The sequence below is a fragment of the Dendrobates tinctorius genome, unplaced genomic scaffold, assembly GCF_039654945.1.
Source record: "Dendrobates tinctorius isolate UK_male_01 unplaced genomic scaffold, ASM3965494v1 ptg000177l, whole genome shotgun sequence".
Classification (NCBI taxonomy): Eukaryota; Metazoa; Chordata; class Amphibia; order Anura; family Dendrobatidae; genus Dendrobates; species Dendrobates tinctorius.
Window position 1 is genome coordinate 10,034,309 of NW_027361844.1, and position 15,446 is coordinate 10,049,754.

Below are 15,446 nucleotides of genomic sequence, written 5' to 3' on the forward strand. Positions count from 1 at the left end.
CAAGACTACTTAAGAAGGCTGTTCCACATTATTAAGCAGCCTACATTTTTTTGCCAAAATGGGAAAGAAAAGATGTGTCGGCTGCTGAGAAACAACAAATTGTGGAGTATTTAGGTCAAGGCATGACTACAATCAACATTGCCAAGACACTTCATCGTGATCATCGCACAATCAAGAAGTATGTAGCTGATTCCCAGCACACACGTGTGCGTGCTGATAAGGAAAAATTGAGGACTCTTTCCAACAGGCAATTGCGTCAGGTTAAAATAAAAGAGCAGCTGCAAAAATGCCTTGTCATAGCCGCAGACAAGTTTTTGAAGCTGCTGGTGCCTCCATCGTCCCCCGAACAACAAGATGCAGGGTCCTTCAGAGGTTTGCAGCTGTGCGTAAGCCATCCTGTCGACCACCTCTATCCACTGCACACAAGCAGAAACGGCTCCAGTTTGCCAAACAATACATGAAAACTGACTTCCAAACTGTTTTGTTCACCGATGAGTGCCGTGCAACGCTCGATGGTCCAGATGGATGGAGTGGAGGATGGCTGGTTGATGGACACCCCATGAAAACACGGCTAAGGCGCCAACAACAAGGAGGAGGTGAAGTAATGTTTTGGGCTGGAACCATGGGGAGAGAGATTGTCGGCCCCTTTAGGATCCCTGAAGGGGTAAAGATGAACTCCATAATCTATGTGGAGTTTCTAAAACAGCACTTCCTGCCATGGTTCAAGAGGAAGAACCGTGCTTTCCGCAGCAAGATCATTTTCATGCATGATAATGCACCGTCTCATGCTGCAAATAACACATCTGCATCTCTGGCTGCTATGGGCATAAAAGAGGACAAACTTATGGTGTGGCCACCATCTTCCCCTGACCTCAACCCCATTGAGAACCTCTGGAGCATCATCAAAAGGAGTGTCTATAATGGCGGGAGGCAGTTCACATCTAAGCAACAGCTCTGGGAGGGTATTCTGTCCACATGCAAAACAATTGAAGCACAAACCATCCAAAAACTGACAAATTCAATGGACGAGAGAGTTCAGAAGCTTCTTTCCAACAAGGGGTCCTATGTGCAAATGTAACATCACCTAGAATAAAGTTTTGACTTGAAAACTGTTTGATTTCATTTTGTAATAAGCTGATAATGCTTATAATTTCACAATTGACCATTTTTTGTTCAAGATGAAAATAAAAAGGTTGAAAACTCTGCTGTGAATAAGAATTTGGAACATGCATTTTGAGTGTTTCTTATTTCTAAAAATATAGTGTTTTCATAGGCAGTTTGTTCAAAAACATTGCAATTATACTAGAATATTAGATGCCTGGAAAATAACAATGACTGCAATTCATATAGGAAATTTAGAGAAAATGAGGAAATATTTTTTGCATAATAATTTGGAACACTATATGTGTGTGTGTGTGTGTGTATATATGTGTGATATATATATATATATATATATATATATATATATATATATATATATATATATTATACACATACATATATTTTTTTGTTTTATTTTTAATGGATCAAAAATGGGACGAATTGAATTTGTTTGTTTTTTTCTTTTTAAATATATTTTTCACGTTTAACTGTATTTGTTAGTACTTGAAGCTGTGATCATCTGATCACTTGTGCTATATACACAGACTTGTATCAGCCGCGATGAGTGTTAGGCTAGTTTCACACTAGCGTTTATGAGCGCAGCGACGGCCTGCGCATGGCCGCCGCTAAGCCCCGCTCCTGCCGCGCCCCCGCCGGTAGCTCCGCCCACCGGCGCATGACGCTGCATGCGCCTTGCGTCCCCTATCTTTATCACAGGGGGCGCAGGCTGAGCGCAGTATGCGTTTGGCGGCGCATGCGTCCATTTGACGGTGCGCCGACCTGCGCCAAACGCAACCTGCTGCAGTGTGGTTGCGTCGGCGCACCGTCAAAAAGGCGCATGCGCTGCCAAACGCATACTGCGCACGGCCTGCGCTCCCTGTGATAAAGATAGGGGATGCAGGGCGCATGCAGCGTCATGCGCCGGTGGGCGGAGCTACCGGCGGGGCGCGACAGGGGGCGGGGCTTAGCGGCGGTCGTGCGCAGGCCGTCGCTGCGCTCATAAACGCTAGTGTGAAACTAGCCTTAGAAGCAAATGCTTTTAGGCTATGTGCCCACGTTGCGTTAAAATCCGGACACTGAAAACCGGTCTCCTTCCCAGAAATAGGCCGATTTTACCGCGATTATGTTTGCGATTTTCGCGTGCGATATTCAAGCACTTTCCAAGCGATTTGAAGCATCGCTTGGAAAGTGATTGACGGGTTGGTCACACTCGTCAAACATAGTGTTTGACAAGTGTGACCAGGTTTTTACTATTGAGGCCGCCTATGCGGCGTCAATAGTAAAAGAATGAATGTAAAAAATAATTAAATAAAAAAATCGGGGTATATTTACCTTCCGACGTCCCGTGCAGTCTCAGCGACGCTTCCGTTCCCAGCGATGCCTTGCGAGACCTGTGATGACGTTGGTCTCGCGTTGTTATAGCGATCTCACGAGACCGCTAGAGTCACGCGAGACTACGTCATCACAGGACCTTGCCGCAAGGCATTACTGGGAATGCTTTGGCCCGGGAAGGCAGAGCGGGACGTCGGAAGGTAAATATACACCGATTTTTTTTTTTTTTTTTTTTTATTCTTTTTTTTTTTTACAGGGGTATGGTACCCAGGGCCTGGAGGACAGTCTGCTCTCCTCCACACCGTGGGTACCAACCGCACATGAGACGCTTAACTTCGCGCATAGCCACATGCGGGAAGTAAGGGGTTCTCATGCATTCCTATGGGTGCGGAATCGCGGCAGTTCTTTGCGATTCCGCACAAAAGAATGAGCATGCTGTGACTTTTTTTTTCCGCGATGCGGAAAAAAGCGCAGCATTAGCACAGCATGTGCGGAATGCCATAGGAATGCATGGGGTGCGTTCTGTACAAGATTTTTAAACGTTTTCGCGCCGAAAATCGCGACAAAAATGCTTAAAAATCGCATCGTGGGCACACAGCCTTAAGCAGTTTTCGTGATTGTTCTATTGGTCTCTGACCACAACTTGAACCCTTTTTTCCAGTCTGAGCAGGTTGAATCTGTTACTTCAATTGCTTACTGCGCAGGGATATTAACTAAAATCATTCTTCTCTGCATGGCTATGTGCTTGATCCTGCATAGTCTGACTCTAACTTTAGATATGAGGAGTTGCTGATCAGGCCAACAGTTTGCACCAGGTATTGTTTTTGCGGGGAAAACTAATCCCTTCTATTTTTGCAGTCTCCCCTGCTTTGATGCGGGCTCCGGCGATGAGCCCACATCAAACCCGGGACATGTCCACTGTTTTGAACAGCTGATATGTGCCCGCAATAGGCGCAGGTGGAATCGTGAGCCACCTGCGCCTATTAACTAGTTAAACGCCACTGTCAAACACTGACAGCGGCACTTAAAAAGCGCTGCCGGCCGTGTGGCCGGAAATGCATGCATCGCTGACCCCTTCACGTGATTGGGGATCAGCGATGCATTGGCATAACAACCAGAGGTCTCCTTGAGACCTCTATGGTTGTTGATGCCACATTGCTGTGAACGCCACCTTGTGGTCGGCTCTCATAGCAATGCAGTAATTCTGCTCCATATAGGCGATCTGCTCATCGCCTTTATGTAGCAGAGCCAGTCAAATATGGGAGCTTCTAGCCTCCCATGGAGGCTATTGAAGCATGCCAAAAAATGTTTTAAAAGATATGAAAAAAAATAAAAGTTTAAATCGCCCCCCTTTCGCCCCATTCAAAATAAAACAATAAAATAAATCACACATACACTCTAGGTATCGCTGCGTTCAGAATCGCCCGATCTGTCAATAAAAAAAGCATTAACCCAATCGCTAAATGGCGTAGCAAGAAAAAAAATCGAAACTTCATAATTGTTTTTTGGTCGCTGTGACATTGCAGTAACAGGCGATTTAAAAGAGCGTATTTGCACAAAAGTGGTGGTATTTAAAAACGTCAGCTCGGCCCGCAAAAAATAAGCCCTCACCCAGCCTGAGATCACGAAAAATGGAGACGCTACGGGTCTCGGAAAATGGCGCATTTTTTTTTAACAAAGTTTGGAATTATTTTCACCACTTAGATAAAAAAGAACCAAGACATGTTTGGTGTCTATGAACTTGTAATGACCTGGAGAACCATAATGGCAGGTCATTTTTAGCATTTAGTGAACCTAGCAAAAAAGCCAAGCAAAAAACAAGTGTATAATTGCACGTTTTTTGCAATTTCACCGCACTTGGAATTTTTTTTTCTTCAGTTTGTAGTACACGACATGGTAAAACCAATGGTGTCGTTCAAAAGTACAACTCGTCCCGCAAAAAACAAGCTCTCACATGGCCATATTGATGGAAAAATAAAAGTTACGGCTCTGGAAAGAAGGGGAGGGAAAAATGAAAATGCAAAACCAAAAATACCCCTGGTTGTTAAGGGGTTAAGTGATAACTGAGCACCAGCTGTAGCAGCCAGGGCTGGTGCCTACGCCGCCCCTGGCTGTTTAACCGCCTAAATGTTGCAATCAATAGCAACCGCAGCTCCCTCCCCAAGATGATCCTCACCCTGCGACATGATTGCTGGGTCCCGATGGTTGCCATGATTACTGGAGGTTAAATAATGACCTCCTGGTATGCCTGCTACGGTGACCTGTTAGACAATGCCAAGATCATGGTCTAAAAAGCATTTTGTCAGTGTAACACTGACAAGGGTAATGTATGTGCATTGCGTAATACCGATGATTAGAGTAATAAAAGTTCAATTCCCATCAGCTGGGAAAGATGCGGGCTCAGCTTATGAGCCCACATCAAATTCAGGGATACGAAATAGAATGTAAATGTACATCATATGTCATGAAAGTTTTAAAAAGGAACTGTTTTTTTAACAAACTTTGCATAAGTCAAAGTACAGTAGTTCAGGCAAATGTAAGAAACTTTGTAACGTGTCTGGTCAGTGAAAGCTGCTTTTTTTCCCCACTTCTCTGACACTTTTTTCCTCTCCCCTGTGCCTCCTGAACTTGTTATCTACTGTACTTTGAAAAAAAACATTCAGTTCCATCTTTCTCAAGCTGCCACATGACGCCACAGTCAGTCTGCAGTCCATCTTGTCCATTACACTCAATGGACAGGAGAGGGAAGAGCAGGGAGAGAAAACAGGCAGAGGGAGACACATTAAGACTAATTTGAGTTTTCTATCAAATAATTTCTCACCCCATAGCTTAATCACATCCCGATAGCTCCGCTTCGCTGTATATTGTCCTTCATGTTGTTACCGCTAGTCTTTGTTAAAATAATGAATAAACAGGAGGAATCCCTCTGTGTGCTGTGCTGTGTGGCAGAGGTCACAGCATTTAGTCTCCTCCCAGCAGTTTCCAGTGGAAGGTAAATTAACAGATCATACAGAGGGGAAAACTGGTAAAAAGACAGATTCACGTCAAATAGGCAGTGTTACTTATCATGTGCAGACACATGAAAGCTTATTCTGAAAAGTTGCAATACAAGTGAATGTTGTCACATTTTGACACCTAGGATACCAAGAGCACAACAAGCATGTCACAATAAATCCAACGAGGTTGAGCTTTTTTTTTTTTTTTTTTTCAACTTGCTGCTTGTGGTACCCTAGGTGTCTGAATGCCACACTATTCGCTTGTATTGTGCTGCATTGTAGCAGAAATTAAAGCAATCATTGACAATGTGACTTGTGTCATGGAGACAGTCAATGTGTAGCCACAGCCTTATGGGTATGCCATCATTTGTTGCTCCTGGCACTTGGATTCCCACCAATCCCCAAAATTTAAGGGCTGTATCACATATTTAAAGGTATTTGTCATAAAAATAAGCAACAATTCACAGTTAAGATGGTAAATGTATGATTGCAGGAGGTCTTAATGCTCAGTTCCCTGTGGGAATGGAGTGGTAAATGTACATGTATATCCGCCGATCAATTCATTTTTGAATGAACTGGTTTAAGATATCAGAGTGCTGTACAACGTCATATAATGGTGAATAGAGCAGAGGTCGCACATGTAAAATATCACTCCATTTACACAGGGAGCTAAGGTGCCCCCAGTCTGGTGATCATTGGGGGACCCAGTGGTCAGACCCCCAGCGATCATACATTAATCGCCTATCCTGTGTAAAGTCTCTTTAGGATCTTCTGCCGTATTAAAGCTTTCCTTGCCCAGAGGCACTTCCTTCCCCCTGTTTATTTAAATCAAGCGTTGTTGCAGCTCCCGGCACATTGGAGGACTGGATTGGAGCACCGATATAAAAGACAAAGGGAAAAAGCCAAAGGGACGTCAATCAATTTATTCACTGGATTGACGGAGGTTGATGAGCTATAATGTTATATGATAGAAATACTTGTTTGGGTAATTAGAGACCTCTAGGCCAATTTTCATTTGGAAAGGATTAGTAACAGCTAATATTCACTAGAGATCTGACCTACGCACTACTTCCTTCACTTATACCTGCCATTTAAAGGGGAAAAGCCCTTTTAATGGCAGGTATAACATGACTTGAAAAATAGCCAAAAGGCATTTGTATTTGCAGTGACAACTAAATTCCCTGATAATTTCTTATAAAGTAAAATGTGCATATAGCTAACAGGAAATGTATAAAATATTTTGGCATTTTATTGTAATATTTGCTATTTTGTATATGAAGAGATGGCTCCAAATTATAAAGGTCTCATTTCTCATTATTGTAGAGTATAATTATGTTTTATGCTATTGAAATGATGGAAATGTTCCATTTGTAATATTTTCAATGACGTTTTTATTCTTCTTGGTGAAGGGAACAATGTGATTTGTGCAAAAAGAAAATAGATTTTACTTTGAATAATTTATATGCTGATTCTATCTATTGTCGTGTCTGACCCTTAGGTACTCTATAGGCCAGTTCTCGCCATTTTCCACTATTTATTTCAATTCCTTGTTTACTTCCATGTAATTCTTGAGGTTATCCAACGGGCTATCAGTTTCCTTTTAGCACTGAATATTCCAAGTAGCATCTCCTTTTCCAGTGCATTTGACCTCATCACATGTCCAAAATGTGATTCCCTCTTGTGAGCCTGCCTTCCAGGGACAATTTTGGATTTTTATGATCAATAACATCTTTGTTGGTGATCCTAGCTGCTATGGGATTCATGGAAGTCTTCTCCAGCACCACAGCTCAAAGGCATCAATTTTCTTTTCTATCAGAAACCCTGAGCATCCACATCTCACAGCCATATGTCTCAAATTGAAACACAATTGTAGTGTTCAGTCTTGATGATTGAGACATCCTTGCACGTCAAATGTCGGTTATGCTCACCATGCCTGTAAATCCCAGTTCTTATCAACACTTGATTTTTTTTCTGTCAAATCACTGCTGTGATCAATGAAGGACCAAAGAGACACATAGCTGTCGATCACTTCTAATTCTTCATTGCTGATCTTTATGTGGACTGCCGCATTGGTGGCAGTCATGATTTGCATCTTCAGGATCAGCTTTCGCAGGTCCTTCTCACTCTCTGGCTGCAGGGTGGGATCATCTGCATGTCTCAGATTGCTGGTTCCTTTTTTCACCCCCAACACTCAAATCATCTAAGTCCTAGCTTCCTCATGATTATTTCTACAAACCCATTGAAAGGAGCAGGAAAAAGGATTCATCTTTGTCTTGTGCTTTTTTTTTTTTTCTCTTGACCCATTCTGTGTCTCCACACCTGGTTAACTCTGTAGCTACTTGATCATCATAGTGACCTGATTATCTAATCAGTTGGCACTCCTTCACTCAGTGCTTCCAAAATGTTCTCTTGCTTGCTGAACACAGCCAAAAGCCTTGGTATATTTAATGCAGCCCAGGCTGTGCTTCTACTGGCCCTCCTTCAACTTTATGATCCACCTCAGGTTTGAAATGTGATCATGGGTCCTTCTACCCTTATGAAGTCCTGCTTATGCATCAGTAAGTTCTCTATCGAAGATGTTTTTTCCATGCACTTTTGCATGATCTTTAGAAACACCTTGTTCACGTGGGGGATCAGGGTGGTTGCTACATAGGTGGCGCAGTCCCTGGCATCTCCTTTCTTCAGCAGCGGAATGAAAACTTATCTTTTCCAGTCCTTTATGACCATGTGCAAATCATCCAGATCTTCTGGCATAGTGCTGTCAATGTAATTTTTTGGACTGGTTTGAGTAGTTCTGCAGGGATACTATTAATGCCCGGTCCACTGTTTTGTCTACGTCCTTAATGTCCAATCCACTTCACTTTCCAATAGTTTTGGTTCTGGTTTCCCTTGGCCACTGTGCTTCCTATGATGGCTAGTGGTGGCGCTGGCATATAGTTCTGCTGTGTATCCTTTCCATCTCTGCTTGATATCCTGCTGTTCGCTAATTTTTGTTTTCATCATGGTATTTGATGGTGGTTTGACGTGCTAAAAAATAATTCCCTGGTATAGCCCCTCTTATAGGCGTCTTTTAGGTTCATGCATTGGGCATTCAGGAAGGTGTTCTTGTCTTTCCTAGCTACGCTTTGTAAGTTGGCATTGAATCGCCTCGCCTCATTCAACCTGCTTTTAGCCTCTCTCCTCTTAGTAGTGACCTGGAGGCTAGTTGCAGTTGAACTATTCCCACCATGTATTGACTTCTTGTATGACACATGCTCTTGGGCAGTTTTAGTGATGGTTCCTGTGGTCTCAACTAGTGATGAGCGAGTATGCTCATTACTCGAGTTTTCCGAGCATGCTCGGGTGTTCTCAGAGTATCTTGGGCATTCTCGTAAATTAAGTTTGAGTCCCCGCAGCTGCATGATTTGTGGCTGTGCTAGACAGCCTGAATACATGTGGGGATTTCCTAACAAACAGGCAATGGATGTCGTTAATCTGTCTGCGATGCTATTTGCTGGTGTCTAAATGAAGAGGCGCCATTTCGGCATGGCAATGGCAGCTCTTGTTTTCCCACCTTATAGCACAGCCACATTACCGCTGCAGGTGGTATGTTATGTTGCCACCCTCCTGGCATTATTACTTAATATTAAATATCAGTGTGTATACTGCACCTTTTATCTTACGTTCAACCTTAAAATTGTAGATTTCATGTATATTTTTTTCTGATGGTCAAGTTACATTAAAATGCTTATTCACCTGATATAGACATGTTTGCATTTATTTTTTTAGCTTAATTGCCTCCCCTAATTGGGCACCTATTCAAGTAGTAGAGTAAGGATTGACATCCCTACTGACATAATGCATTTTCTGTCTCGCATAGCCATTTTTGGATGGGAAGCATAACATTTTTCTTTTGCTTTTGGATGTTCATTGTAACGCATGTTGGTTGAATTTGTCAAAATTGTGCTTTCCCAACTTTTCTTATGTCACAAGTAGCGTGCTTAGGCACATGTCCATTAACTTTGATGCTGGCTTTTATGATGAATATAAGGGTATGTTCACACGTATCAGGTATGCAAAGGATTTTCCACTGAATAATCACATTTCAGAGTACCAGCGTTGTGGATAAGATCTTATGGACTTTTATACTTACACTCTGGAAAAAAATCTGCAGAGTAAATTGAGTGGCACGGCAGAATATGCATCTGAAGGTTGTCAGTTCATGCTGCAAATTTTCACTGTGGATTGTGCCTTTTATAGGGCGGCAGAATCTACTGCAAAATCCAAACCGATTAGTAAAAAAAAATCTAACATATCCTTTCAGAGGTAATATCTTAAAATAAAGGAAAAGCAAGCCTCTTTTCTAAGATGTCTGCAAAACAGATCATGCATCCATGGCTCCCATCCCACCCAAACTGCAGAGCTCCTGCCACACTTAAAGTGCCGTTTTCTTTATTCAGTAAGTTGCACAGCCACAGTGCTGAAAACATTTCTGTGCAGTGTACGGGTGTCCCATGCACATGAGTCTCTACTGCTGTGGCACTTGTCACTATTTAAAAAAAAAAATTTACGGTAAGTTTTTTATTCATCCGGGCATATTGTACCCATGGTTTAAAAGGACATTCTCGCAAGAAGACGTTATCACCTTTCCGCATTATCGATAACCAATACTAGATCATTGGGGTTAAATGTTAGGACCACCACACATCTCTAGAAAGGGGGAGCACTTATGTCCAATTTGAGAAGAACAGCCTCGCCAACAATTTTCTATGTCAGAGACCCCGATTTACAGCATTCTGCGATCTCCTCCGACATGAATGGAGTGCGTAACCACCGCTTCAGTTCACATTGGACCATGTATAACACACCCTCTGTTACTTTACTGAGTCAGAATTTACTGCGCCATAGACCTGTATGATGCTGTAAGGTTGGGTGGATTGACCCTTAGAGGTCTGTTTAGGGTTTTTGCCCACCCTACAGCTCAGCATTGTGTAGTGCCTCATCAGGAACAGTATTTATTCCCCAGTTTGCAGCTATAACCCTGGTTGCGAGCTTTTAGCCTGCAGCTGGTGATTTCTAGATGCTGCTTTGTCAGTTGCTTTGAGACTTATTATGATTTTTCTCATGTTATATCTATCAGAAACCACAATTCTGGAAAAATCTTGCTTGTTTTCGGCTCATAGATTTTATAGCTCTTCACTCAGTGTTCTTTTATTGTTTTCCTTGACGTTTAATACCCTTTACTGAGTTTTCTTTTTCTTCACAGATTTGACCAACTTACATTTTATGAGCATGTGTGGGCATTATTGTAAATGTTTTATTTTCTGTCTTTTTACAATAACTATTAAGCACAACAAAAGGGATGCATTCATGAAAGTGTTTCTTTTTTTTTTTTTTTACTTTCCCCTTAGCTGTGGACATTTGTACCACTCTGTATGTCTTTTGGGAAAGGACTGCAAAGTGGAAGCAGGAGGTCAGATTCAGTGGAGCTGTTACAAGTGTAATTCCAGCAACAAAGGGCGGTCTGGTCGTCAGACCGTGGCAGATCTGAAGAAGGGAAGAACTGCATCTTTAGTACAGGTCAGTGGCGATTTTACCTGTTGTGCAACACATACATCAATCAGCCATGAGCATGAAACCTCTGAAAAGTGACACAAATGACCGTGAAGACCTCTTTACAATGGCAGTTGTCAGTGGCTTGGATTATATGACAGCAAGAAAACAGTCACTTCTTGTGGTGAATGCATTACGAGTAGAGATGATCAAATTCACTCTGCGTCCACGGTCAAATGAGTGCTCTCTGGTTGTGAACAGAAGGTTTATATTTCTTTAACCTCTGGGATCCCAGGGTCGTCTTATGATTGGCCAGACTGGCGAGACGTCACCTTTGCGCAGCACAGATAACGTCACGCCAGGTCAACGAGTCAAACACCAACCAGTGAACCCGGAAGTCAAGGAAATTTGCACAGCTGTTTTCTGCGACCAGACATCACTGAGTTGGATCGTGGTTGCGCAAAGCAATTTGCTAGTTTCTAGTTACAAGCAGGAAAAATTAGAAAGCATAAAAACTGCACAACTACGACACAGACCAAATTATGATGTCCTCTCCTATACAATAGATCTTGTGGGATGTTCCTAGTATGCAGTCAGATGTACCTACCAAAACTGACTCAAAGGAAAGACAGTAAGTGAACCAGTGACAAGGTCATGGGTATCCCGGATTCCTTGATGCACATTGGGAGCAAAGTTGAGCAAGTAAAGGTAGCTGGGAATTTAAGAGGCAGCGATTATGCCATCCTTGAATTTTGGATTACAAGATAAGGAAGACATGTGAGAACTCAGACTTTAAAGGTTGGACTTCAGAAAGGCAGATTTTAATGGACTCAGAGGGTAGGAAAGGTCCAATGGTTGGATATTCTAAAGGACACAAATATCCAAGAAGTATGGGAGATATTGCCAAATGAAATTCTCACTGCATAGTGAGTAACAACCCCAAAAAAGAAGGAAGAATTGGAATAAATTTAAGTGACCAGGATGGATTAACACGCAACTTCAACATTTGATAAAGAAAAAAGTAATGTATATCAAATCAAAAGAGGGGAGCATATCTAAAGAAGAATATGTCTGCTGGGCAAGTGTTAAGAAGAGCTAAAGCCAGTAATGAAGTAAGGCTTGTAAGGGAGACCAAAAACAAAAGAATCAAATATGCTATAGGATTTTTACAGGATGAAAAGGGTGAAGTGGTCAAAAATGATGTTGAGAGAGCCTAACTTCTAAATTCCTAATTTGCATATGTTCTCTAAGAAAGCAATTGTACCATCAACTGATCTTCACAGTGCCATCGAAGGAATAAAATAATTCACACCATCTATAAACAGACGGATCATGAGGGAACAATTAGCTAATTGAACTGAATTTAAATCTCCTGGTCCAGATGAAAACATCCTAGAGTACTGAAAGAGTTAGCAGAGGAAATTGCAGAACCACTAGCCAGAATCTTTGAAAGCTCCTGGAAAATAGGAGAAGTCCCAGACAATTGGAGAAGAGAAAATGTCCCTATCTTCAAAAAAGGAAAGAAGATGGAGCCAGGAAATTACAGGCCAGTGAGCCTTACTTCTATACCAGGAAAGATCTTTGAACAAATTATTAAACCGCATGTAAGTAAGTACTTGGATAAGAATACCCTAATTAACCAGAGCCAGTGTCGATTTGTAGCAAACAAGTCATGCCAGACTAATCTAATTTCCTTCTATGATAGAATCACTGGGTAGATCAAGAAAAAGCAGTATATATAGTATTTCCCGACTAAAGCAAAGCATTTGATATAGTATCTCATATTATCCTTAGTTTAAAAAAAAAAAAAAAAAAAAAAAAAAGATAGGGCTACGGTTAGGTGGATTCATAAGCGGCTCAGTCATTGTACTCAGAGTGGTGGTAAATGGTTGCACATTCAATTGGAAGAGTGTTTCAAGTGGGGTAACTCAATGCTCTGTTCTGGCCCCAGTGGTGTTCAACATTTTATAAATGATCTAGAAAAGGGAATTTGAAGGTAAATCAAATTTTCAGATGATGCAAAGATAGGAGGGATAGCTAACACTAGAGAAGACAGAGAAAGGATTCAGAAGGATCTAGATAAGTTAGAGCAATTGGCAGCACAGCATCTAATAGAATGGTATTTTATACAAGAAATGCAAGATTCTACATCTGAGCAAGAAAAACGAAAATTACACCTACCGAGTGGGAGGAATAAAACTAAGCAACAGCACGTGTGAAAGACTTGTTTATACTAATAGATCACAGACTACACATGAGTCATCAGTGTGATGCAGCAGCAAAAAAGGCAAACACAGTTCTGGGATGTATTAAGAGAATCATAGGGTCTAGATCACGTGAAGTAATTAACACCCTCTACTCCTTTTGTGAGACCTCATCTGGAATACTGTGTCCAGTTCTGGGTACCACATTTTAAAAAAATGGAGAAAGTTCTGAGAAGAGCTACCAGGATGGTGAGTGGACTGCAAAGTATGTCCTACAAGGAACGGTTAAAGGATCTGGGAATGTTTAGCTTGCAAAAAAGGCTAAGAAAAGACATTAATAGCTGTCTACAAATATTTGAAGAGATGTCAGTGTAGAGGGATCGTCCTTATTCTCATTTGCACTTGGGAACACGAGAAGTAATTGAATGAAACAAAGGGAGAAGATACAGATTAGTTATTAGAAATAACTTTTTGAATGGGTGATCAATGAGTGGAGCGGGCTGCCACGAGAGGTGGCAAATTCTCCTTCAATGGTAGACCTCAAACCGAGACTGGACAGACGTCTGTCTGAGATGGTTTTGTGAATTCTGCATTAAGCATGGGATTGGACACGATGACCCTGGAGGTCCCTTCCAACTATAACATTCTAGGATTCTTTCTCTTCTGATCCAGTCTGACAGAAAAGCCACTGGAGCAGGAATTGCTGAAGAAGTCAATATTGGTAGTGATAGAAAGGTGTCAGAAGAGAGAGTGCATTGCAGCGCTCTGCATATATTATTATTATGCATTTATATAGCACCGTTTATTCCATGGCGCTTTACATGTGAAAAGGGGAAATATAGACAACTATAATAAACATGTGTAAGACAAGGGACACACAAGGAGAGGGGACCCTGCCCGCGAGGGCTCACAGTCTACAGGGATGGGTGAGGATACAGTAGGAGAGGGTAGAGCAGGTCGTGCGGTGGTTCAGTAGACCGAGGATCATTGCAGGCTGTAGGCTTGTCGGAACAGGTGGGTCTTCAGGTTCTTCTTGAAGGTTTCCGTTGATGGTGAGAGTCTGATGTGTTGCGGCAGAGAGTTCCAGAGTATGGGGGAAGCACGGGAGAAGTCTTGTATGCAGTTGTGGGAAGAAGAGATAAGGGGGGAGTAGAGAAGGAGATCTTGAGATGATCGAAGGTTGCGTGCAGGTAGATACCTAGAGACCATGTCACAGATGTATGGAGGAGACAGGTTGTGGATGGCTTTGTATGTCATGGTTAGGGTTTTGAATTGGAGCCTCTGGGCAATAGGAAGCCAGTGAAGGGCCTGGCATAGGGGGGAGGCTGGGGAATAGCGGGGAGACAGGTGGATTAGTCGGGCAGCAGAGTGTAGGATGGACTGGAGCGGAGCCAGAGTGCTAGAGGGGAGACCAGAGAGTAGGAGGTTGCAGTAGTCGAGGCGGGAGATAAGAGCATGCACTAGTGTTTTTGTGGTTTCGTGGTTGAGGAATGAGCGGATCCGGGAAATATTTTTGAGTTTGAGGCGGCAGGAGGAGGCGAGGGCTTGGATATGTGGTTTGAAAGAGAGCGCAGAGTCGAGGATCACCCCAAAGCACCGAGCTTGCTTGACTGGGGAAAGAAAGCAGCCATTGACATTGATGGATAGGTCTGGTGGAGGGGTAGCGTGAGATGGGGGAAAGATGATGAATTCTGTTTTTGTCCATGTTCAGTTTGAGAAAGCGAGCAGAGAAGAAGGCTGAGATAGCAGACAGACATTGTGGGATTTCAGTCAGTAAGGAGGCGAGGTTGGGTCCAGATAGGTAGATCTGCATGTCATCGGCATAGAGGTGATACTGCAAACCATAGGATTCTATGAGCTGTCCCAAGCCAAAGGTGTAGATGGAGAAAAGATGGGGTCCTAGGACAGAGCCTTGAGGAACACCAACAGACAGGGGGCGAGGTGAGGAGGTGGTGTGTGAGAGGGAGACACTAAATGTTCGGTCTGTTGGGTATGATGAGATCCAGGATAGGGCCAAGTCTGTGACGCCAAGAGATGAGAGTCTGTAGTAGGAGGGAATGGTCTATGGTGAGTAGTGTCGCTTGCTCTTGGCGGTTAGTAAGTCGTTAGTGACTTTAGTTAGGGCAGTTTCAGTTGAGTGATGCGGTCAGAAGCCAGATTGTAACCGGTCAAAGAGGGAACAGGAGGAGAGGTGGGAGGACAGTTCAAGATATACATGCGCAGTTTTGAGGCGTAAGGGAGAAGAGATATCAGGCGATAGTTAGACACAGAGGATGGATCA

At 42.6% G+C, this 15,446-nt stretch overlaps 1 protein-coding gene across 4 annotated transcripts in view; it reads left to right on the plus strand.

Moving 5' to 3' along the window:
- VPS8 (VPS8 subunit of CORVET complex) overlaps window positions 1-15,446 on the plus strand; it is a 313,830-nt gene that overhangs the window by 265,108 nt on the left and 33,276 nt on the right. For all 4 annotated transcript variants that reach the window (XM_073551536.1, XM_073551537.1, XM_073551539.1 and 1 more), the window contains one exon: window positions 10,820-10,988. In XM_073551536.1, coding sequence (XP_073407637.1) covers window positions 10,820-10,988 — 169 coding nt within the window. The remainder of the gene's footprint in view (window positions 1-10,819; window positions 10,989-15,446) is intronic.